A 26,327-nucleotide genomic window follows, 5' to 3' on the forward strand; every position below is an offset into this window, starting at 1 on the left:
CCCTGAAGAAAGATGCTGCCTCTCTCTCTCATTCTTTTTTTTTATTTCCTCTGCTCTGCTCTCCCCTCCTGATCTGTTTTTCCTTGCAAACAGTACAACCAGCACTTCCTTTTTAAAAAAAATACAGGTGCTTTGATTTCTGAAACTAATAAAGTTTTGTTGGGCACCCAACAGAGCTAACCAGGAATGATGGGATTTATAATCTAAGAGCATCAGAGGACCTCCAATTTGGAAGGGCTGCTTTAACCAGGAATGACAATAACTAGTTCTGGGATTTTATCCTTTTGAAGCATGCACTTAGTCCATTCAGTTATAACCTTCCCATACCTCACTAAATTAAGGGTTATTTGTACATATTTGGGTGTTGGCGTATATGTTAGTACATGTTGGTTTGATCAGTTTTTGTTTTATCCTCCCAATCATGCGTAAGGAAGGTTAACCAAGAGGGGGCAAAATATCCTTACAAGATCCTATCTGATCTTGTAAGCTAAACAGGATCAGCCCTGGTTTGCACTTGGATGGGAGGCTGCCAATGAATATCAGATACTGTAGATGATATTTTAGAGGCATTAACTGGCAAAAAAATTCCTAGGAAATTCATGGGGCTGTCGTGTGGGCAAGTGATTTGAAAACATATAAATTTACACACAGATTTAACCGATATGCCTGCCTTGGCCTCTCTATTCTATTGCTGGAACAGCTTCTCTTTTTGCTACTATCCTGTTTTGACAGGATCATCTAATTCAATGGTTCTCAACCTGTGGGTCCCCAGATTTTTTGGCCTTCAATTTCCAGAAATCCTAACAGCTGGTAAACTGGCTGGGATTTCTGGGAGTTGTAGGCCAAAACACCTGGGGACCCACAGGTTGAGAACCACTGATCTAATTGCTTGCTTTGATCTATTTGCTTACAATGTGAGGATTGGCTAATAGACCAATTTATTTAATTTTTATCACACCACATCAAAGGAGTAGACGGTTGGGAAGCCTTCGCGATAGTCAAGTTCCTGCTGTGTTTATTTAGTCCAAAGTGTGAAGTAACTGTTGGTCTAAAAGAAAACTTGCCTGCAACTCCAAGGGAAGGGATTCTATACTCTATTGCAGGGGTTCTCAAAGTGTTCTGTGGAGCCTTTTGGGCTCCATGAAGCATACTGAGGGCTCCACGAAGCATACAGTCCTTTCTTCCTCCCCCCCCCCCCAAGCTTTCTCTCCTCTTTTCTGCTCTTCCCCCTCTCACTGCCTCCCTCACCCCCAAAAGTCTTTCCCCCTCGCCTTCCTTGCTTTCAAAACACTATTTCCCTCCCACCACTCAGGGTGGGTGGGGGTGCTTTGATTGTGATTTTCCTGCATGGCAGAAGGTAGTTGAACTGAATGGCACCTGAGATTTCTTGTCGTTATTATAAATGCTAGTGGCCATCTGTATAGGAGCCCCCGGTGGTGCAATGGGTTAAAACCTTGTACCGGCAGGACAGCTGACCGGTAGGCCAGTGGTTCAAATCCAGGTAGAGCAGGTTAAGCTCCCTCTGTCAGCTCTGGCTCACCATGCGTGGACGTGAGAGAAGTCTCCCACAAGGATGGTAAAACATCATAACATTCGGGCATTCCCTGGGCAATGTCCTTGCAGGTGGCCAATTCTCTCACACCAGAAGTGAGTTACAGTTTCTCAAGTTGCTCCTGGGGGGCTTTGATTGTGCTTTTCCTGCATGGCAGAAGGGGGTTGGACTGGATGGCCCTTGGGGTTGCTCCTATTACTACTGCTATTATTATTACAAAGGCTGGGTGGCCATCTTTTGGGGGTGTTTTTTTAGTGATTTTCGTGCATGATATAATATATAAATATTTCTTAGAGTCCACAAGAAACTTCTGCTTCAAAAAGGGCTCTATGGCTCAAAAAGTTTGAGAACCCCTATAGTGTTATAATACTTTTACCAGGACCTATTTATTTATTTATATTTGTATCCCACTTTATTATTATTTATTTCTGGTATTTATATCCCGTCTCTTCTCTACCCCAAAAGGGGGACCCAGGACGGCTTACACAGGTAGAAATTTGATGCCGTTACATGAACAATTAATACAATAACCATTAAACAAACCATCAAACCATTAAATACATAAAATACATAAAATACATAAGCCGTTAATTAAACAATATAAAAACATTTGTTACCAAATAGAATCGTATCCTCATGTAAATCCCATAGCCATGATTTTACTTTCTTCCTGAAAGCCAGGAGGGATGGGATTGATCGTATCTCGCTCGGAAGCGAGTTCCACAGGCAGGGGGCCACCACCGAGAAGGCTGTGACTCTCCCAAGGAGAGTCAGAGCAACTAACAATTAAAATTGCACAATGTATAAATTAAAACCTATAAATTAAAATGTTAAAAATACATAATTAAGACCATTAAACCATTACAACCCACTGAACTATATAAAATACAGCACCCCAGGTTTGGTCTAATTTTCCTTTCCGAAAGTCTCCCTGAAAAAAAATGTCATCATGTTAAAAGCTTTCAGATTTTTCAGATTTTTAAAAGGATAATCATTAAATAAAACAAAAGGAAAAGAAGGATAGGTAAAAGGTAACATGGGATGGTATTTTTATTCCCTACCTGTGATGTTCTATATATCCATCAAAGGGGATATCACTTAGATATAAATGGATTTACCTCATTTAAGGGAGAAAAGGTCAAAATTGATCATCTTTCTTTCTTGTGATTTTTAAAAATACACAATCTGGTAGTTCTAGAAAGAACCGATGTTGGGGGTTTGGGGGAGGAAGCAATCTGACCTAATCCTTAAAATAGTATGCACACATTCATGCTTTTTAAGAGCCTTTCAGCCTACTAATTGCAGATCTGATATTTCCCTACTGGGTTCATAGACAATGTCTGCAGTTGGTGACATACCTATAAAAACAGAGGCTCCCAAAAGCGCCAGGATACATGTGAGCAGCCTCTGGTCTGCAAGTTATTTTTTTTGTTATGCTTTGACTGACAGGTAAGCATCTTTTTATTTGGGAAGGCAAGCTTTGGCTCATAATTCATGTGGCCGCAGAAGCTTTTAAATTAGTTTTAAACTGTTATAATTTTGTCATTTTAAAATAAAATTGTTTGTTTGACTTTTGTGTCAGGATTCCCCCCCCCCCCCCAAATAGTATCTTGCAAGCCAACTTGTGTCCAGTGCAAGAAGAAATCTCATTTATGTCAAATGAATTTTTATGTGTCTGTGCCTTTGAATTGCCTATAAACTTATGGCTATCCCATGAATTTCATAGGGTTTTCAACAAGTATTACTCAACACATAGATTTGCCATTTTCTTACTCTGAAATATTGTCTACAACACTGCTTCTTATACTGTGGGTCCTGACCCAAAATGGGGTCCCCTTAGCTCAATGTTGGGGTCATGTGAAATCAAGCAAGAGGAAAAGTTTTCAGAATGTCATCTAGTGGCTGTTTTGGACACTTACTTGAATCTGTCATGTAGCATTTACAATGGCTTCTGCAAAAGATGTTTCAGGTGTACTTCATGCAAATGCTGATTTGTTATACGTAAATGTTTGATTTTTATACCTATTTTATATACCTGTAGTCACATAAAAATTTCTAGAGGCAACAGGGTTCTGAGTGGAAAGGTTTATGAGGCTCTGATCTACAGTATTTGATATTCATTGTAGTATCTGATCCAAGTACTAACTAGGGCTGATCCTGCTTAGCTTCCCAGAGTAGAGTGTAGAAACCATGATTGTAAACCACCCCACAAGGGCCACCAAACAGCCAAGAGGTATTTATTCATGTATTTTACATCCCGTGTTTTCCTAGCTTGCTGATCTATTCTTTGGCAGCCTACACTAAGTGTTTGGTAGATATATAGAGCTATTCTTGTGTGCCCTCCTTCTTGATTAAATTGTATACCTCTTCTCTCACATCTGATTGTCATTGAGGAAAACTTAAGTCATCTTGGAAAAGACAAATGCATGATGGGAATTCACTACCTAGGGCAGGGATGAGCAAACCTCCCTATCCCTACAGACTGTGCTATGCAGTAGTAATGTTTCACCCACTAAAGGGTGAAATATCAAATATATACAAACAAAAATGTTAAAATGTAATATGGTAACATTTGGAGCAAGCCGAAGTCCAGAAGGTGGGATGTATTACTGCATATGCATGTATTTGACTAAGTTTCTGTGTGTGTGTGTGTTAAGGGAAAAACACCTGGTCAATCACAATTCATAGTTGGGTAATTGGAACAATCAAGGATAACAAGCTTGAACCACTCCCTGAATGGGGTATAACTTGGGGAATGTTTGTAATGTATTTTGGGACTTACTGAATCACTTGCTTCAGAACTTACTCGGAGTAAGTTCCTGGCTGAGAGCCTACTATGCTTGTCTCCTTGCACCATTGAGTGAAGATGAAATCTCCAAAGAAGATGCACGAATTTAATACAAATAACTTTATATGAGTTTGTTGCTCCAGATGGACTGAGCTATTTCAGAGCTGGAGGTTTTGTGTTTTTGAAGCTGCTTGTTTCATTTTCTCATTGACTCTGCTACTTAAATTTTGATTTTCCCATTTTCTTGGCTCGTATTTGCTCATTGTGGATGCACAAAAGGGCTGGGGAAGTCTGGACATGACTGCACGCATTTTGTTTGTTTTCACATAACCCGTAACAGGATATAGAACAGGAGGAAAGCAGTCAGTAGACTTCTTTACTGTGGTAAGTGCTGACTGAGTTTAAGAGTGAGGGACTTGCTATCCCTGGCCAGACTCTGCATCATAACCAGCCAAATATGCTGCTGGTGTGAGGGAGTCTGTTGTAGCTATTGGCCTTTGGGTAGATTAAGAAGGGAAGGTGTGCACATTCTTGTTAAGTCAGTTTCCTCAGGTTGGCCTGGCTGTCTCAATGTTAGGAATCAGGAATCCATGTTTTCTTTCTGTCTTCCCTTATGCCCCTATTCCCTTATCGTTTGTAAATTAAAAAATTAACAGTGAAATTGATATTAAGCTCTAGCTGCATGCTTCAGGGAGGCAACCAGTGACACTTTTCTCCCATCAATAAGTTTTCTCAATTTTCTCTGGTTTTTTTGAAGTTTCCACATTTTGTGATTTTGTGATTTTTAAATAATTATCTATGTTGTTTGGGGCTCATGGGAGTTGTATCTTAAAACAGATTGGGGAAGGGTGTTTTAGAGCTTTCAGCAAGATGGTATCATCTCTACATTGCATAGAAATGACTAAGCCAGAGTTATTCATGGAAGTGGCTTATTCATGGCCAAATATATTTGGCTTTTAAACTGTGATAGTTCAAACAACCTTGTTTTTCTCCTTTATGACAGTCATTTTTTAAAGATCTTATTTAATTTGGATCTTTGTATCAGCAAAGGTTTAACATATCTCACCACACTGCTGGTCACAGAGGAGGAGGTGGTGAACGTATTCCAGGCATAGGGATGTGCAGTACAGTGGGCACCTGCTGTCAACTGGGATTTGGTTCTAGGATCCTCTATGGATACCAAAAACCATGATTGTTAAAGTCTCATTATATACTATGTTGTAGTAAGATATATCTGTAAAAATTGTGAATAGCAAGGGTTGCTTTTGGGAATTTTCAGAAACATTTCCAAGCTGTGGATGGTTGGCTCCATGGATGCAGAATCCATGGTTATGTATTTGTGATTGATTGAACAGACTGAGAGAGGCTGCTGTGTGGAATGAGACTATTTTAATTGTGATTTGTTCTTATGTTGCAACCTTTGGTCTATTGTGCCCCTTTCCTTTTGGCTGCGATTATCTGGTCTTTACTAGCCTAGTGTCCTCTGCTTTCCCCTATATATCTCCACCCCTGTTGCTGCCACCTTTGCCCCAACATCTTGGTCAGTGGCAAAGCCCCAGACCCAATAGGATTGTTATAAATAACCTGCACTGCACCTTTCCCTGGAGTCTCCTCCTGAGATTTCATGAATATTTGATGCTGTGAGGGGGACTTGCTGCTGTTCTCCATCCTGATTACTGCTGGGAAGCCCTGCTGGGAGAGGAAGGAGGAAGAAATACCAATGAGAATTGCCTGTGCTGCCTAGCAAATTGAAGGGCACTTCCTCTTGAATTGTATTGTTATAATATCATTGAAACAGCTTTAGGAAAATCTTAGCTTTCTTAAGAGATCATTTGTATTTACAGATCTCCAACTCTTCATGGGTTTTATCTGCTCTGAAGATGGTTTCCCTCCTTCTGGGTTTGCCTTCCCTTTCTTCTCTTAGTATAGTCAGTGCTGGCTTTTTTATGTCTGGGCATCTATACTCTCCAGAACCTTGGTGCTCTAAATTGAGTAGCTTGTTTTCAGCATCATTCCATGCTTGAGTACGCATTTCTGTCCAATATGCAGATGTTTTCATAGGACCTCTGGCTTTGGATGCTGCCCTTCTGCCCCCATGTGGGATGTGATCCTAATGAACTTCTTTTCCTTTCCTAGCCCTCTATTCTCACCCCATCTCCAGCATGCAGCAGTCTGACTGGCAACAGGCTGAATTAATCAGTGCCTTGGTGCTTCACTCTGCCGTTCCTCTCTCCCTCTCTCTCTTTCTCTGCAGCGTTGCGCTCTGCGCACTCTCTCACTCTGTATTACACTCTGCTTCTCTGTGAGTAGCAGCATCAGCATCAGCATTGGAAGTTGCTGCTCAAGGCTCCAAGTGGTGCAGCAGTCTTAGCCCTGATGCTTTTTAAACAGACAGATTGGTGGATGCCCCAGCAAGCCAAAAGTGGCAAAGTAAGTTTACCTTTTGTATCCTTCCACCCCTGCCCCAACATTTAATTTCAAAATGGCTATCTCTCTCTTTCCTGTACCTTTTCCTATCCTGTTAATATATAAAGGTTTTTAAGGCTCTGTTTTGATATTGGGGCAGAGAGGAGTGAATAGTAGGAAAACCACAACAAATGATGGCTGATACGTGATGAAATTCTGCTTGTTTTTGGTGCCGTTGTTCTAGTACATGGAAGATATCATCTCCAAGTACAGTAGTCAGACCTGTCATGCTTTCAGCTTTAATGAATCCTTCATTCTGTTCAGTGGCTTGGATTTCTCTGTTTCTCCAACATGCCTAAACACTGCATCACTAACTGCCCCTTTCTACTTTTATACTGGGAGGGGATGATTAAGGCTATGGCACACATTAACAAGAATTGTATGTGCTACATTTCCTGCATCTGGAGGATTGCCAGAGGTTCAGGGAAAGCAAATGTGGCAAAGATCCATCCTTGCAGATTAATACATCTAGGATTACATTCAAATCTGTGAGGAATTGTGTCTCTCTCTGTGTTTGTGCTTATGTATTCACATACACCAACACATGTTTATGTGCATGTACACGTGATTGTGCGTATGTGTGTAATTCCCAATTGCACCCATATTTCCAGTTAGGAAAATATGTAGACTGATAGGTGCTTTAATATCATATTGAATATTATGTCTTACATGAAATCATCAATCCCCATGGGTGCATGCATTAGTTACACAGAGCTCTTATTATTGGGTGATCTATAGGTGCAACGGGGACAGAGTAAAGAAGCTGCAAAGCATGCTGTCTCCTGCAAAAGCAGACTCTTTTCTAAGTCCTTTAAAATGGAGAAGAGGGAGTAAATGAGCAATCTGAGATTGCAGCTTGCCTTATTAGTTCCAGCTTCTACATTTGTCCAACTCTAAAACATTATCTAGAAAACTGTGGATTTGTTGCTATCAGGAGTTAAGAATAGTAACGAACATCTGGTCAAGATGCTTTGGATCTAGTTTGCCTTGCTAAGTGCTGAGGTTCTGGAATTCTGAGTTGTTCAATGTTCAGGATGGGGAAGGCTTTCAGTCCTTGTGTATTGACTTGGCTTCTGAGCAGAGCAGAATGATGTAGGGATTCTGTAGGGCAGTTGTTCTCAACCTGTGGATCCCCAGATGTTTTTGGCCTTCAGCTCCCAGAAATCCCAATAGCTGGTAAACAGGCTGGGATTTCTGGGAGTTGTGGGCCAAAACACCTGGGGACCCACAGTTTGAGAATAACTGATGTAAGGAATCTAGTTTTCCTTTGCCTCTTTCTTTTTTGAAACTGGACAGAGTGATGAGGTCCATATCAACAAGAGGTGTTAGAGTCCACATGTAGGCTGCCTTGAGTTCCCCTGGGTAGTGATACATACCCCTTTGGGGTATGTGCGCAACAGATCAAATTCATATTAGAAGTCCTTGCCACTCTAGCCTGTGCTGCAAACCTCATTTGGTCTCCAGAATTAGAGTAGAACGTTTCAGAGCCAATCAAGAATGCAAGGCAATTTGAGTTAACTTGGTCTATGTACTGAGCTATTCCTATCAAGGTCTGCTACAACTTCTACTTGACCCCTTTGTGTCCAGGCTTCACCTAAGTTGTGACTGCTGAGGTTGTTTAGTAATAGTATTCTGCCTGTTTGCATAAGAAATACAAAGGTGTATTTAGTATATAATGGGGCATAGTGTGCTTTGCAATCTTGTCTCTAATGTGTGAAAAACAATTTAAAAAACTGAGCTTCTTGTTAGAAATCTAGGCAGTCCAACATGCATCTGCAATTCATTCCAGATCTCATATGGATAGACCCTAGTAGCTCATAAAGTGGTTGTTTGTGTGTAGGCAATGTTGATAGTGGAATGGAGTACACATAACACACACAATCAAATTTAAATGAACACTGTTCACTTTCTTGTAACTTCTCATATTTTTCCCTTTCTCGAGAAACTCCTGTTTCTGAGTGCCACCCACAAGTTACAAATGTACCAAAAAAAGCCCCCTATGGGTTGCGTCTTGGTGTCTCAGTAAAACGATAATGCTTTTTTTCTTCTCAGTGGAGTTTGATTGTTTTTCTACCACTCTTTTGAGCTAGGGAAGGAGTGAGGCTTTGATTTCTACTTCTTTTGGCATATAACATGCTGTAATAAGAAACTCCATTCTGTGCTAATTCTTTCCTGACCTGCTTATTGCATAAGAGGAAGAAGGGTTAGAGGAGCAGTAGTAATGAGGTCAGGAGAAAAGGATAAGGGGTTACAATACATGTTGGATATCACTCATGATGTAAAATATGTGTGCCATTTGCTATCTCTCTCTATTGACCACGTTTCTCTTCCACTCTGAATCCGCTATGCAATCCCTCTTCTACACGATGGGAGGCCCTGACTGTCCCTGTCCATTGGTGAAACTAGCTAGTGTTTGTGGGGAGGACTGTGCAGTTCCAAACACTTCTTTACTGCTCAACCTTCCTCATCCTGCTGCTTCCAGGTCTAAGGCGCATCCAGGGCCATTGTTTCCACCTTTAGCAGCTGATGGTGCTGAATATGATGGGTATTGTATTCCAACACATTGGGGTGGGTATTAGGTTCAGGTAAGGCTGTCAAATACCATGGATGAAGAATAAGGATCAGTAAACTTGGTTGTTCTGGCAATGGGTGTGCATTTTGATATTTCCATCCCAGGAGAGGGAAGAACTACTAAGGAGCCTGGAGATTGGATACTGCTGCCTAAGAATGGTGACCTCTTTTTCCAGTAGGAACAACAATCCTTTCTATTCGTTGTCATTCTGATCTGGTGCCTAAAGTTTTGTCAGTGTTTCCTTTGTAAACAAATGGTTTTATTGCTTTGCTGTTTGAATCCATCCTCTCCTGCAAATATAGAAGGCCTCACATTTCTTCTGTCTGATGTAATGATGTCCCTGAGAGACAGGTGGGACGAATTCAGTTTTGTGTGTGTTATGTAACTGCTAGAATATAAGAGAGAATTAATTGTCAAAGTAACACCTTATCATATATCTTTTGCATCTCAGAGAGGCCCAACTTGTGTTACAGATTTACAGAGCACAATGTGACCCTGGCAAAGCAATAGTGCTTTCTTCTTCTGAATGGCAGGGATACAATAATCGCTGGTGCCTATTCTGGTTAGTGGAGCAGAGGCATGGGCAACCAATGATAGATGGGAAAAGTTGGTTATTGAAGTGTAACTTCTATCTTTTCTGCCCACTTTTGAGGCAATCCAAAGGGTAGGCGTGATCACCCTAGTCAAGGTTAGTGTTATCAGACTGAAAATGGGAGAGAGCTCCTATCTTTAATAGTTGTATAGGAGAGGGTTTTTTTTAGAACATTTTGCTTGTCATGCATTCACTTTCAAGCAGCACCTTCTGCAATGCCCACTTCTACATAACCATGAAAGGTATATAAACTGTTCCCGGTTTTCACTCTGGTGATCCTAAGAATTGTATTTCATGCAGCCATACTTTCTTATGCACTCATATATATATATTCTTATGCACATAAACACAACTGTCTCAGAGGGGCATACTCACCAGCAGCCATAAATCTCCTCCCTCCTTCTTTGGGCAGGCATATTCATGAACATGTCTCCTTGAGACCATATCCTCTGATGGAACTGGCTCCCCCTGGCTCCCCACCACTACCTGTGTTCAGGGAATCCTATAGGAGATTTCCCCAGGAAAGTTGACTCCCCTTGACTGTGGAGGAAGCTGCAAGGAAACTTCTCAAAGACATGTGTTAGTATTATTGTTAACTACTATCAAGTTGACTTCGACACATGGCATGCCAATAAATGGGAAATTTCCAAGTCACCCTGTCATCAACAGCCAGACACGGGTCTTATAGACTCAGAGCAGCCATGGCTTTGTTGATTGAGTCTCTCCATCTGGAATTCAGTCTTTCTCTTTTCCTACTGTTTTCTTCCTTATCATATCTTCTCATGGTAAGGCTAATGTACAACAGTCTTGGTTTAGTCATCTTGGCTTTTAGGGAGAATTCAGGCTTGATTTGCTCTAGGACCCATTTATTGGACTTTTTAGCAGTCTAATGTATCTGTAGAACTTTTCTTCAGCACCAGACATACATATAGACATCTCATCCAAGGCTTCCTCTGCCCCCATCCAGGCTTTTGTACTGCCCTCTTCAGGATTCCTTGGTTTCTTTTCTTTTACTGGAATGGGCGTTGGACTTTCTTCTTGCTCAGTTTTTTTGCCTCCTGTTGTGCAGCAGGCACAGGTGAGGTAGAAGGTATCTCCCACCCCTCATCAATATTTCAAACAGTCTCTCATTGGTAGTTGCCTTCTACTTTGAAATTCTGAGTTCTGCATAGGAACTTTATAAAATGCAACCTGTTGGAGGGAATGGGGAAGATTTCTTAACAATGACCTATTACCCTGGTTCTGCAAAGCTGAGGATACAGTCTGAGTCTGCTTAGTTTTCTCTAGTTCCTACTAGAGAATGAGACAGAGGATGAGACAGGAAAGAAGAGAAAGACAAAGTGCGTGGTTGTGCTTTTGACTGAGGCATGCAGAGAATGGAAGAGATGAGGGATCACTGCGCCTGCCTTTTCCATGTTGTCCATCTGCCTTTAGAAGAATACAGATCTTCAGAAATTACCAAAATTGTCCATATTTCAAGTCATTATATTGGCTGGACAGATAGCAAAAAATGTGCACTACTTAGGATGGCACAATCCTAAATTGTACCTGCCTTATGCTCTGATTCTGTGGCATGTGTAGTTTCTGCACCAGTGTTGAGAAGGAAATTGCAGACAGATAGGCACAAAGAAGGACAGTGGTTTCTTGAGATAAAATCCCCATTGTAAAACTTTGGTTACGGATCATTGTTTGTAGCAGGGCTGCATGGTATATCTTTTTCTGGCTTGTCTCCTTTTCTTGCAAAACTCCCCAGCCAGCAGTTTAAGGATTGCATCAGCTCTTATGAAGAGCATAATCTGTCCTAATTAAGTTTTTGTTTATAAATAGGAGTTTCAAATCACAGTTAAGAGGAGACCGTGGTTACTCTTAAAGCTGACAGTTTTTTCCCCTGTTGTGAGAGTGAGGTGTGGGGTTTATGAACAAGAGACAAGGGAATACTATAGGTTGATGGCAACACCTGCCCTCTAAATGTGTCTAATCCCCCTTGATGGCCATCTATCTAAGACAGAAGCTATCTCTACATCTTGTGACAGCAGTTTTCGTGAATTAATGAGGTGTGGAGAAGGAATCTCTTTTGTATATCATGTGTTCATTGCCAATCAGTTTCATTGGGTCATTTCATTCGTTCAAAAAAATTAGAACCAGCTTTTCTGGTCATTTATCTAAACATGGTCTAACACAATATATTATATTGTCTCTGTGATCTTTTCCATTCTATTTGTCTCTGTGATTCTATATATGAAGGATTTGGGTCCTTGTATCCACATGCTTATTCACCTTATTAATTTTGGCTGCCATTCTAAAAATGTTTATTAGGGAACGGACCCTTTGGTTCTTATAGGCCTGAATACTACTTTAATACCATAAGTGATAAATCTATGTCCTTCCAGATGTTGCTGGCTACATCTCTCATTATGCTTTATCACTGGCTGTGCTATCTGAAACTTATGAAACGCGTCCAGCAGCATCTACATGGCCTCACATTCTCAGTTCAATTTAAATATGGCTGGTCTCCTTAAGTTTTCCATCTATATTTACTTCATGTTCTTTCTTCCTTTTATTTGCACGTATTGAATCCAGTTTTTGTTTGGATTTATATTGCTGAATAAATTCTTACTAAGAAAAAATATAATAATATTGAGTTTACATTTCTAGGAAGACGAGGAACATTGATTGGTATGGAAAGCACACAATATTATATTTTTGAACAGTGAGTGACAAAAGTGAAATGACCTGCTTATGAGACAGGTAGACTATAGACAACATTGATGTTTGTATGTACATGATTACAATCTGTTTGGTTGTTGGTAGAAATTGTGAAATACGACAGTTTTGCAAACATTTTGATTATATGTATTGTTGAAGGCTTTCATGGCTGGAATCACTGGGTTGTTGTAAGTTTTTTCAGGCTGTATGACCATGTTCCAGATGCATTTGATTATATTATCAGATTTCGATCCCATTTCGCTCTGTGACCATCCTTTCTTTCTCAGATGTTTTAGAGTCATCTCATTACGGAGACCCCTCTATTCTCTAGTTTCTGTTTGTCCCTGTATTGCAAACATAAGGGCCCTGAGTACATGTATATAACTTGGACATGTTATAGATGTGGAAGGAAAGCCAACATACCGTAATTCCACATATCCTTCATGGTATATCACAAGGGTGGGAATTATAGTCCTCCAAAATCATATGGCCTACACATGTTGTTGAAATTCAACTCCCAGCTCCTAGCTAGGGAATTGCAATGTCTAGAGGGCCAGACACTTACCAGCAGCCACCCAGTCATTCTTTTCTCTTTGGCAATACCAATCAATATAACCTCACTTGATAATACTTTGGAATTGTGAGCTACCTTGAGAGACTATATTTTGGTAACAGTTGCTTGTTTTGTGGTAGTAGGGGTTGAAAAAGGGCAATGTGGTATACAGAAACAATTTGAAGTAGGGTGAACCTTCTACTGTCACCTTGACTGCTAGGTTGAGTTTGTGTCACTTGCCTCATAGTTAGTGTGTATGATTTGATGCTCCACTGCAGCCATGCGTTGTGTTCCTAAAGGTTGGGCGTCCTTTCACCTTATAAATTTTAGAGTGGAGCAGGTCAATGTTGACAGTGTGAAGTAAGCACTGTTGGAAAATAAGCACAGCCTATGCAGCATTCGCCAGTGCTGAGAACACAATTACAATATCCTACTCAGCACTCTCCTTCCTAACTTATTGAATTCATGTTGGAACCAATCCTGAGCTGTCTCGACACTTTGCTTTTCCATCATAATCCCTGCTGCCTTGCAATTTTATGTAGCAGAAGGGTTGCTGTTATATCCAGGCTCCAGGGAATTAGCTACCAAGCTGGACTATTAAAGGGTTGTGTAACAAAAGAGTTATGTGTCACCTTAGGGATTGGACATTTATTGTAGCTTGCTATTGTTATTTGCCTTCAAGTTGACTTTGACTTATGGGAACAATATGAATTCATCCCAGGTCCTCAACTAGTCTTGCAAAGCCAGAAGAGCTGTGCCTTTTTGGCTGAGTAAATCAATCTGCATTGCAGTCATCCTCTTTTCTAACATCTTTCCATTTTACTAAGTATTCTTATGGCATGTACTTTGTATATATATAAATGATCTTCAGAAAGGAGAAAGGATATCTAGTCTTTTCTGCTTTTTGTCTCACAACAGAGAGTATATGGAAGCACACACTCAGAATGTTCAAAGGACCAGGGAGTAAAACTGATGTAAAATATGAGTCTCAAATTCAGTGTTAAAATGGAAGTCTAGTTTGTACCTTGCTCATATGTTACATTTCCAGACCAAAAAAAGGAATGGATACCAAATGATGGACAGCTACTGTTAAGCAGCTCCTTAGAATTAAAGAAGCCAGCTTCTATCATTTACTGAAAAGTTTATTTCCTGTTTTGTTTTTATTTTTATTAAAAGATTTTAAAAGTTAAATTAATATTTAAAAGAGGAAATTTTTAAACAATATCAAATTAAGATAAGGAGTATCTTAATTTGTGCTAAGAAAAAAAGAAAACAAAGAAACATAGAAGAGAAAAAATATAGAAGAAAGAAAAAAGAAAAATAGTTGACTTCCAATCTCTCTTCATTCAGCTGCAAAAAATAAATAATATAGACCATCCCCAAGTTACATACAAGATGGATTCAGTAGGTTTTTTTTCTGAAGTTGAATTTGTATATAAGCCAGAACAGGTACATTTGTAACTGTAACTCCATATATACATATGGCTGGAGTTACACTTATATGCAACTTAGATGTGACTCTATATATATGTTAGCTTTGGATAGCAAACGGAATGGTTAACACCCTTGTGATGTTTGTTTTGCTGCTTGTGCCCCATTCAGGAGATTTCATGGCACTTTCTGCCCCTGTGATCATTGGATTTTGGGGGAAAAATAGCTTGTTATGGCAACAAGGAATGGTGATAAAGCTTCAGTGGAAGACCACCTTTCAGGGGTAATTTCCCTTCCTAGGGGTAGATTTCTCTCACTTCCAGTTGCCTTACCTCCATTCTTAACTATGAATCATTTGTAAGTCCGATGTTTGTAACTCTCCAGGTTTCTTAAGTGGTAGATCATTTTCTTCTTTGTGCAAAAAAGTTTTTTTAAAGTTTCTGATCCTTTACTCTCTCTCTCTCCCCCCCCCCCCCCCCCCCAAGTCCCTTTAAATAAACAAGTTAATATATCTGTCTCGGCCGGGTCTAGCCACTGAAGAGTTTGTTTCCAATAACTGAGAAGACAGGTATCAAAGGGAGAGTCCTGATGGTGCCCCTTTTACCAATGGATGTCCTGTACAGTCCCTAAACTAGAAAGCTCCGTTCCATCAGAGAATATGAAATTCAAGGAACTTGTGACACTTAGAAAAGGGAGAATTGCTTCAGATCGTTCTACCCACTGAGTACCATTTTGCATATTTTAGTGGATCCACATCTGTATACTATATGCTCATGCCTAGAAATCGTGTGATTTTCCTTTGCTGTATGGTAGTTACATGCAATATCCACATCTTTATTTGTTTATTTAGTCAGTACATGCTTATCCCGCCCCCTTTCCCCCAAAAGAGCTCTGGTTGGAGTATACACTACCTATCCTCTTCTTTCCCTCTACCTTTATGTTCACAACAACCCTGTGGGATAGATTACGTAACAACCAATGTCAGCCTGTGTGTTTAATAGCTGATTGAGGGCTAGAACCTGGACCTTCCAAGTCTTGCTTCACTGCTCCAACCATTACATGTGTAAAACAGCTTACACTATAGCACTCCTTAATACAGCCTTTTAGTAATTTAGAAAACACGATGTATATTAGCAACAAGATCTAAATTATATATTAAAATAAAAATAGTCTACCACCTATAACCAGAATGAACAGTTTATTGAAACTTTAATTTGTTGTTGTTGTTGTTCATTCGTTCAGTCGTCTCCGACTCTTCGTGACCTCATGGACCAGCCCACGCCAGAGCTCCCTGTCGGCCGTCACCACCCCCAGCTCCTTCAAGGTCAGTCCAGTCACCTCAAGGATGCCATCCATCCATCTTGCCCTTGGTCGGCCCCTCTTCCTTTTGCCTTCCACTGTCCCCAGCATAATTGTCTTCTCTAGGCTTTCCTGTCTCCTCATGATGTGGCCAAAGTACTTCAGCTTTGTCTCTAGTATCCTTACCTCCAATGAGCAGTTGGGCTTTATTTCCTGGAGGATGGACTGGTTGGATCTTCTCGCAGTCCAAGGCACTCTCAGCACTTTCCTCCAACACCACAGTTCAAAAGCATCGATCTTCCTTCGCTCAGCCTTCCCTAAGGTCCAGCTCTCACATCCGTAGGTTACTACAGGGAATACCATGGCTTTGACTAGGCGGATCTTTGTTGCCAGTCTGATGTCTCTACTCTTTACTATTTTATCAAGACTGGACATTGCTCTCCTGAAACTTTAATTATATTATTAAAATTATTAATTATTACTAAAATTAGCTTTACTGAAACTATTCTATTCCAGTGGAGGTTTGTGATGGATTTAACTTTCAGTCATAAATATTGCTAAATTGATGAATTTGTCTCATTTTCAAAACCATAGAACTGATAGAGATAGCGAAGTATAATAATCATTACTTACTTTACTTACTTACTTTACTTAGGCGATCCCTCGTTGGACGAGTAAGATGGTCTTCCATTATGGATTTCCTTGTGGGTCCGTATGTGGCTGTGGAGCCCTATTCTTGCTCTGCATCTTCTTCCGCAGTGAGGGCATTGGTTTCCAGGTGGAAGGCGGTCCCTGTCGGGGTTGGCTTGACGTGCCTTCCTCCTGGCACGTTTCTCTCTTTCACCCTCCACTCGTGCCTCCTCAAATTCTGCAGCACTGCTGGTCACAGCTGTCCTCCAGCTGGAGCGCTCAAGGGCCAGGGCTTCCCAGTTCTCAGTGTTTATGCCAGAGTTTTTAAGGTTGGCTTTGAGCCCATCTTTAAATCTCTTTTCCTGTCCACCAACGTTCCGTTTTCCGTTCTTAAGTTCGGAGTAGAGCAACTGCTTTGGGAGACGGTGGTCAGGCATCCGGACAATGTGGCCGGCCCAGCGGAGTTGATGTTGGAGGACCATCGCTTCAATGCTGGTGGTCTTTGCTTCTTCCAGCACACTGACGTTTGTCCGCTTGTCTTCCCAGGAGATTTGCAGGATTTTCCGGAGGCAGCGCTGATGGAATCGTTCCAGGAGTTGCATGTGACATCTGTAGACAGTCCACGTCTCACAGGCATATAGCAGGGTTGGGAGGACAATAGCTTTATAGACAAGCACCTTGGTCTCCCTACGGATGTCCCGGTCCTCAAACACTCTCTGCTTCATTCTGGAAAATGCTGCACTTGCAGAGCTCAGGTGGTGTTGTATTTCGGCATCGATGTTGACTTTGGTGGAGAGGTGGCTGCCAAGGTAGCGGAAATGGTCCACATTTTCTAATGTTACACCATTGAGCTGTATTACTGGCATTGGGGAGGGATTGGCTGGTGACTGCTGGAACAGCACCTTGGTTTTCTCAATGTTCAGTGACAGGCCGAGCTTCTCGTATGTTTCTGCGAAGGTGTTTAGAGTGGCTTGTAGATCTTCTTCTGAATGCGCACAGACGACATTGTCATCAGCATACTGGAGTTCTATAACAGATGTTGTTGTAACCTTGGTTTTGGCTTTCAGTCTGCTGAGATTGAATAGCTTGCCATCTGTCCGATAGATTATTTCCACTCCGGTGGGAAGCTTCCCATCAACAAGGTGAAGTGGATCACCCAATTCAATTCCTGGCTAGTGTGATTTGTAGTCCAACTTGTCTCCAAGATGCCAGGTTGGAAAAGATTGCATAAAGCATGGGGTATCACAGCCTGTGCAATTATTTTTGTGCCTCTGTTCTTCTGTATCTCCCCCCCCCCCCCCGCCCCCAATTGTCTTTGGCAATATGTTGTTCCCTCGCTCTTCAAATTTCATGGATAATTTAAAGTTAGAATGGCATAAAATACTCACAAAGCACAATTAAAATGCCCTTTAAAGTTACAGGTAACTAGAATATATATAGTACTCATTTAACGGGAAAAAATGATATATTTTGTACACAATACATTATTGAAATCTAACACTGTTTTGGCCTTGGTAACCAAAAAGTAACTTGCTGCAAGAACTGAGTTGCTCTGATCTGTCACTTTTGCTACTTTGCACACTCATACTCTCTCTCTCTCTCTCTCTCTCTCTCTCTCTCTCACAAACACATACTGTCAGATTAATTTTGTTTGTCATTGCAGTGGTGCCTGCCACCAGAGAACCTGCAAGACTTGTAGGGTTGGTATTGCCAAGAGTGCTCTTTGTATCATCTTGTTGTATCACCTGATAGTGCTGATTGTGGTGGGAAGGACATGCATGTTCTTCCCTGAGTTGTTGTCCCCTGGTCCTCATCCAACGGAAACTAAAGAACCCTGTGCTTTGAAATGCATACAGTCAACCAAGCAGAAGGAGAATTATGTCAGGTTTTATTCTTAGCTCAGCAAGAGATGCAGGCTTCTCTGTGCTTTATGAACATTTGCTTCTTTTAGACATTTGTACCACTGCAGAGGGATTTGCATCTTCAAATGCTGAGAAGAGATTGAGGGGGAGACTTTGGAAGTTGTGAGCTCAGATTGGTGTGGTGGTTAAAGCCCTTCTTAAGAAGTGTGGACCCATGCTGATTTTGTGCGGCTTAACTTCCTTGTTCAATTGTGATCATGCCTTGCAGAGGCAGATCTGTATTCCCTGGGGCAGGAGCATTAGCAACATCTTCCTAGAAGTTCTAGCTGCCAGCAGTCCAAGACTCATCCATATTTTATCATTGCCTTTCAGTGTCCACAGCATGCCCCCTTGTGCCCTCTGTGAATTCTAAGGATAGGGTTTAGTCGTTTATTTGCAGAGGAGCTGCCGCCAAGATATTTTGGTCCCTGCAGTGAAACATCTACTGTAAACGGTGTTTTTCTTCTTGCTAATTAACCTACTGGGGAGTCTTCTTTTCAGCCTGCCCAGAAATATACCAGAGGAACAGGAAAGCATTTTTGTGTATTTTGCTGTTAAAAGCATGGCTTCCTTATAGCTTATGGCACCTAGAAGATTAATAAGAGAGTAAGAGTATCCATGCCCTATAATTCTAGCCCGCTGTGTGTGGGAAGCAAGATTGGAAAACAGGTATAAACCCTTTTCCTGCCAGGTATGAGGTCCCTTTGCTTCTTAATGCACTACTCTAAGGAAGAAACTCCAATACAAGAGGCATCTCAAGAATTCCTCTGTTGTAGCAATGCTTTCTTGTTGGGCATAATGACATGAAGCCTAGATACTGTATTCTGAAAGCGCCAAATCTCATCTGATCTTGGAAGCTAAGCAGAGTCAGGCTCTTTAGTATTTGAAAAAGAAGCCACCAGGGAATACTAGAGGCAGTACTTATTAATGTGGTGGGTTGGCAAGATCCCCCCTCCCCCCATCAATATGCCAAGAACTACTGCCATAGTTCTGTCCATTGTGTACCTATTTGTTTTCTGGTTAAGTGTCATAGATCAGCCGCCGATGACTCACAAACTGGCACTAATGCACAGATCTCCAGTTTGAGTAGCGCTGTTGCAACCTATATTTCAGTAGAATAATAATAATAATAATAACAATAATAATAATAATAATCTTTATTTATACCCTTCTACCATCTTCTCAAGGGGACTCGGGACAGCTAACATGAGGCCAAGCCCAAGAATTACAATAAGCAAAGTAAAATACATACAACAAATAATAACATTAAATCAAATGCAAACAATAACAAAATAATACAATAGGGTAAACAAATGCAAGGAGTAAAATAATAAAACCCTTGGTGAGATAGATAAATAGAGTAGTGTATCTAGTGGGAGATTCATATGGGACAAACGATGGGGTTGATTTTCATTGAGGGATGAGATAAAGTGCATCAAAAGGACAAATTTGTACTGGGATGGTCATAGTATAGGGATTTGTTGTTCATTCCTTAAAGACACACCAGAAAAGCCAGGTTTTTAGGCTTTTCCTAAAGGCTGCCAGAGTGGGTGCTTGCTAATCTCCCTGGGTAGCGAGCTCCAGAGCTGATGAGCCACTATAGATAAGGTCCTCTCCATTGTCCCCATAAGCCGCGCTTGCGACGGAGGTGGAAGAGGAGGGCCTCCCCGGACGATCGAAGAGATCGTGCACGTTTGTAGAAGAAAATGTGATTATAAAGGTAGCCAGGTCCCAAACCATTTAGGGCTTTGTAGGTGATAACCTGCACCTTGAATTGGGACCAGAAAATGAACTGCAGTCAATGGAGCTCCTTAAACGGGGTCGAAGGCAATGGTAACCTCCTTTTGAGTATTTCTTGCCTAAAAGTGCAGGCAACTTCAAGACAAAGACACAATGACACTAATATGTTTTCTTGTGGCAAGGGTGGATGACAGTACAAAGTAGGCTAACTAGAATATATTGTTCCACAAACATACTGGTAATGTATTTACTTGATTTATATTCATCCCCTCTGTCAATTTGGGACACAGGGAAGTTTATATTACATTGAATACATATATGATTGAACACAAAACCAGATGAAAGACACTATTAAATTAAAGATGGAATGTAAAAAGAAAGAATGTCATTAAGAAAAATACAGAACCTCTATAATAACAGCTCCCTGTATTAATTGTTCAGTTGCTGAAAACATGTCTAACTAGAAAGGTCTTTACCTGCTGAGTTAAGATTTTAACTGAGCTAAGATTGAAAAGGGACATGTTAAAGAAATGGAAATGGGGGAAATGACCAAAGAGGACTTCAAGGAAATAACAAATACCTCATTTATGTCCAAAAGGCTAAAGCCAGGGGTCCTCAAACTAAGGCCCAGGGGCTGGATAAGGCCCTCCAAGGTTATTTACCTGGCCCTCGCTCAGGGCCAACCTAAGTCTGAAACGACTTGAAAGCACACAACAACAACAACAACAACAACAACAACCGTATCTCATCAGCCAAAAGCAGGTCCACATTTCCCATTGAAATACTAATAAGTTTATATTTGTTAAAATAGTTCTTCATTTTAATTTTGATTTGAATGCAATATTCCTGCTTCTTGGCAGGGGGTTGGACTGGATGGCCCATGAGGTCTTTTCCAACTCTTTGATTCTAATTACTGTATTGTTTTTAAGTGGGGTTTTTTTTTGCACTACAAATAAGATATGTGCAGTGTGCATAGGAATTCATTCATGTTTTTTTCAAATTATAATCCGGCCCTCCAACAGTTTGAGGGACTGTGACCTGGCCCTCTGTTGAAAAAGTTTGAGGACCCCTGGGCTAAAGCATAAAATGAGCTCAGGTTTGCCAGAGAGATTAAAAACACTTAAAAACAATAAAAGGTGTTATTTCATTATGTCAGTAAAAAAAGGAAGAACCATGAAACAGTAGGGCCTCTGCATGGAGAAGGTGGTGAAATGCTAACAGGGGATAGAGAAAGGCAGGGCTGCATAACACCTTCTTTGCCTTAATCTTTCCCCAAAAGAAAATCAGTGTACAATCTGAACAATATGGCGTGAATGCAGCAATAGGAGAAATGCAACCCAATGTAAATAAAGAAGTAGTTAAGGAATACCTGGCTACTTCAAACAAATTCAAGTGTCTAGGGCCAGATGAACTGTATTGAAGGAATTAGCAGACTTCATTTCAGAACCACTGGCAAGAATCTTTGAGATTTTTTGGAGAATGGAAGAAGTTTCCCTAGCTGACTGGAGGAGAGCAAATGTTCTCCCTGTCCTCAAGAAGGGAAAAAAGAGGACCAAAATAATTACTGTCCAGTTAGCCTGACATCAATACCAGGAAAGATTCTGGAGCAGATAATTAAGGAGGCAGTCTGTAATCACTTAGAAAAAATGCTGTGATTACTAAAAATCAGCATGGATTTCTCAAAAACAAGTAATTGCCAGACTAATCTTACCACTTTTATCTATAGAGTTACAAGCTTGGTAGATGGAGGGAATGCTGTGGATGTAGCATATCTTGATTTCAGTAAGGCCTTTGACAATGTTCTCCAATATTCTTGCAAACAAACTAGTAAAATGTGAGCTAGACAATACTACTGTTAGGTGAATTTGTTAAGTGACAAAACCAAAAGGTTCATCTTCATCCTGGAAAGAGGAGGCCAGTAGGGTGCCTCAGGGTTCTGTCCTGGGCCCAGTGCAGTTTCAACATCTTAATTAATGATTTATATGAAGGTTTAGAGGGTGTGCTTATGAAGTTTGCAGATGACATTAAATTGGGAGGGATAGCTAATACTACAGAAGACAGTATCAGAATTCAGAATGACCATGGCAGATTACAGAGCTGGGACAAAATTTACAATATTAATTTCAGTAAGGAGAAATGTAGAATCCTACACTTTGGAAGAAAAAATAAAATGCACAAATACGGGATGCGTGGTGCCTGGCTTGACAATTTTACATCTGAGTAATGGGTTTCTCTTGTGTAATGTTTGACAAGGGATGGTTGGACTTGCTTGATAATTCTCTTGCATTTTTACCTACTAGCATGAAACAATTCAGAAGAAAATTTATTGGTGGTTAGTGCTGGCAGACAGTGCCATTGGTACTGAGTTGAGATTAAATGATCCATTGTTATGTGATCAAAGTCCTTGAAAGATGTGGGAGCCTGAGGAGAAGACAAAGACAAATCTGTGGCCTAATCAGTCCCAATTAGATTATTATTATTATTATTATTATTAACTTTATTTGTACCCCGCTAGCATCTCCCGGAGGACTCGATGCGGCTTACACAGGCCGAAGCCTCAACACAATACAGTAGAAAGTATAACATCACAACAACAAGGCAAATCAAACAATAAGCAACATAATATAACACCACAATACTAAGCAAATCAAGCAATAAGCAGAATAACAACAAAGACAGTACATCAGGACATTATTAAAAACTGGTTCGGCCGGCGCACTGGGGTACAAGGGTTAAAAGTGCTGAATGGCAGGAGGCACGTAGGGTTAAAAGTGCGGTGTGCAGTGACAATTTGTTATGCTAAGGTGCTACTAGGGCTTGGGTGGGGATTCCTAGTCTGGGAAGGCACAACGGAACAGCCAGGTTTTTAGGTTCCTTCTGAAGACGGCTAGAGTGGGGGCTTGTCTGAGCTCTTTTGGGAGGGCGTTCCAAAGTCGGGGGGCCGCCACAGAGAAGGCCCTGTCACGTGTCCCCACCAGGCGCGCTTGCGACGTGGGTGGGATCACGAGCAGGGCCTCCCCAGATGACCGGAGCGAGCGTGTGGGTTCGTAGATGGTGATGCGGTCACGCAGGTAGGGTGGTCCCAAACCGTTCAGGGCTTTGTAGGTGAGCACCTGCACCTTGAATTGGGCTCGGAAAATAAATGGCAGCCAGTGGAGCTCCTTGAACAAGAGGGTTGACCTCTCTTGATAATGAGCTCCAGTTAGCATCCTGGCTGCTGCCCGCTGGACCAATTGTAGTTTCCAAGCCGTCTTCAAGGGCAGCCCCACGTAGAGCGCATTGCAGTAATCCATTCTAGAGGTGACCAAGGCGTGGACCACCCCGGCCAGATCAGCCTTCACGAGATTAGATCCATGGAATCAGTGACAATTTATGAGGTCAACAGTTTAGTAATTTGCATTGATACAATATGCCTACTCTGGTTTGCAGTAAAAGTAGGAATGATGTCTATGAATTTTCTATATCTGCTATTATCTTGAATAGAGGGGAATGCTTGTCTAAATAGCCTAAAAGTACCTGATTTGTTCTGATCTTGGAAGGTAAGTTAGTACTTAGATGGGAGACTGCCAACAAATACCAGGTATTTTAGGTTATATTTCAACTGAACTGGCAAAACCATCCATGAATATTTCTTGCCTAAGAAAACCCTATGAAATTCATAAGGTTGCCATAAATCAATGGGCAACGTGAAAGTACACACACACACACGAAAGCAATCACAAAGTTCAGGATTCAATCTTGTTTTATTTGTTGCAGAATGTGATGTTTTCCTAGATACTAGATTTAGATATTTTTTCCATTAATCAGGCCAGTTTCAGTGCCTGCAGTGGTTATGGGGGATTACTGAGAAACTGATAGGAAAAGTTGAAGAACATTATTGTGTTTGCTTATTTGTTCTTCAGGATGAGATGACTGCAAATTTGGGTCTGACCACAACAAAGGCACTTACTGTCCTGAGAGACCAACTCTCAACACTCTTGGAGGGGCATCAGAAGGATCGGAAGAAGGTAGTTTCATGGAAGGTAAGCATTACAGTTGTGGGTAGCTGAGATGATTTTTATAATGGGTTATGTACTTATCTGGAAAAATATTACAACTGAGCGGCTTTCCAGATGTTCTTAGATTTCAACCTCCTACCACCTGAGTGAGCATAGCTACTGGTAAGGAATGCTGGAAGGTTCAGTCCAACAACCTTTGATAGGCCACACAATTCTCATTCCTGGAGTACATTCCCAACTGAGGTACACATTGTACATTACTGGAGAAAATAAGAGTTTTTCATTATTAAAGCTGGAGGATGGCACATGTAGCTTTAAGTAGTTAAATCAACAGTGGCTCTTGTCTTCCTGAAGTCAGTGGTCAGAGGAAGAGAAGAACACTGAATTTAATCTGATTTAAGAGACCTAATTTCTCCTACTTACTCACTCTACGTGTGATATAGGTGAGCTGTCTTTGTTGCCAACCCTCTGGGTCCCCCTAGTTGGAGCAGCCAGTGCCAGACATTATTATGGGGCCACAAAGCCTCTAATGGCCTTTCCTGTGTGGAGGGGCCAGCTCACAGATCTGTAGGTAGGATGCTGAAGCTTTTGCTTTTTAGTGAAACTGCTTGTTTGACAATGGGATGGAAGTCTCTGTTCTGTGTACATAAATGCTGAAGGAAAGTATGAAGAAATAATTGTTTGTTTGCCAAATTTATTCCCAAAGAGGACTGGCTTCTTTCAGCATCCCTCTCATACTTTATAGCAAGCATAGACAAAGTCCAGATTCCTTTTTGTTGATGCAGCCCCTTTGCTTTGCTCTTCCCCTTGGTAGGAAGTGTGGAAGACCAGTTTCTTGTACCATGGCAACCGTTGCTCTTGTTTCCATTGGCCGGGAGCATCCTTAATGCTGTTGGCAGTATTGCTACTATTATGCTGCTATGGGAGCCAGCCACAAGGAAGGTCAGCTATTTGTTTTTATTTATTAGAATGTTGCTGTTTTTCTTGATCTTTCATTCATAAGGGATCTTACAGAGAGCTAATGTTCAATAAAAAACACGACAGTATTTTTAATCATTGGACTTTTAGAAAGCCCCCAATCAGTACACATTCAGCCGTAGAACCCAGATCATCTAAAATTATCATGGTGTCTCATTTCCACAGAACAAATAACATCTTGATATCATGTCTACAGTTAGATAGTGAGAAAGCCAAATGAATATACAGGGCCTACAGCAGGGGTCCTCAAACTAAGGGCCAAATACGGCCCTCCAAGGCCATTTACCCAGCCCTCACTCAGGGTCAGCCTTAGTCTGTAACTATTTGAAAGCACACAACAAAACAACAACAACAATAACAATCCTATTTCATCAGCCAAAAGCAGGCCCATACTTCCCATTGAAATACTAATAAGTTTATATTTGTTAAAATTATTCTTCATTTTAATCATTGTATTGTTTTTAAGTGTTTTTTCACACTACAAATGAGATATGTGCTGTGTGCATAGGAATTCGTCCATGTTTTTTCAAATTATAATTGAGCCCTCCAACAGTTTGAGGGACTGTGACTGGGTCCTCTGTTTAAAAAGTTTGAGGATCCCTGGCCTACAGAAATCCATCATAAAACTCACAGGTTACAAGGGACTACCCTTTCTTAAACCCTGATTTTAAAATATGGTGTCTCATAATTCAGAGCCTGTGTTTGACGTTTGTATATAGTCTCTCAATGAATTGTAATACAAGATGGGCATTTCTTACCTGGAATTCCTCAAAACCTGAGCTTTTCCACATAGGTGGCTGAAATAGTGATATCTTTGCTTTCTGATGGTTCAGTGTGCAAAATTACTAAAGCTATTTAGCATAATTTCAGGCTATGTGTATAAGATATACATAAAATATAAGTGAATTTGTATGTAGATTTGAGTTATCATCTCCACAATATCTTATTATATGCATATATGCAAATATGGTACTCCAAAATCTGAAAACCAAAACATTTCTGGTCTCAAGCATTTCAGATAAAGGGATACTCGACTTGTACTTGTAATGTATAATATTTTCACTTTTACTAATGTTTTTAACTGGTACAGTTTTAAATGCATTGTTAGCTGCGCCCGTACC

General features: G+C 40.8%; 1 protein-coding gene across 3 annotated transcripts in view; it reads left to right on the forward strand.

Annotated features, from left to right (window-relative positions):
- TMEM94 (transmembrane protein 94) overlaps positions 1-26,327 on the forward strand; it is a 102,697-nt gene that overhangs the window by 24,959 nt on the left and 51,411 nt on the right. For 2 of the 3 annotated variants that reach the window (XM_060764691.2, XM_060764692.2), the window contains exons 3-5: positions 6,595-6,770; positions 24,133-24,252; positions 25,043-25,170. In XM_060764691.2, coding sequence (XP_060620674.1) covers positions 6,717-6,770; positions 24,133-24,252; positions 25,043-25,170 — 302 coding nt within the window. In that variant the 5' untranslated portion in view covers positions 6,595-6,716. The remainder of the gene's footprint in view (positions 1-6,594; positions 6,771-24,132; positions 24,253-25,042; positions 25,171-26,327) is intronic. The other variant, XM_060764693.2, reaches the window with a different exon arrangement.

The sequence above is a fragment of the Anolis sagrei genome, chromosome 2 (assembly GCF_037176765.1).
Source record: "Anolis sagrei isolate rAnoSag1 chromosome 2, rAnoSag1.mat, whole genome shotgun sequence".
Classification (NCBI taxonomy): Eukaryota; Metazoa; Chordata; class Lepidosauria; order Squamata; family Dactyloidae; genus Anolis; species Anolis sagrei.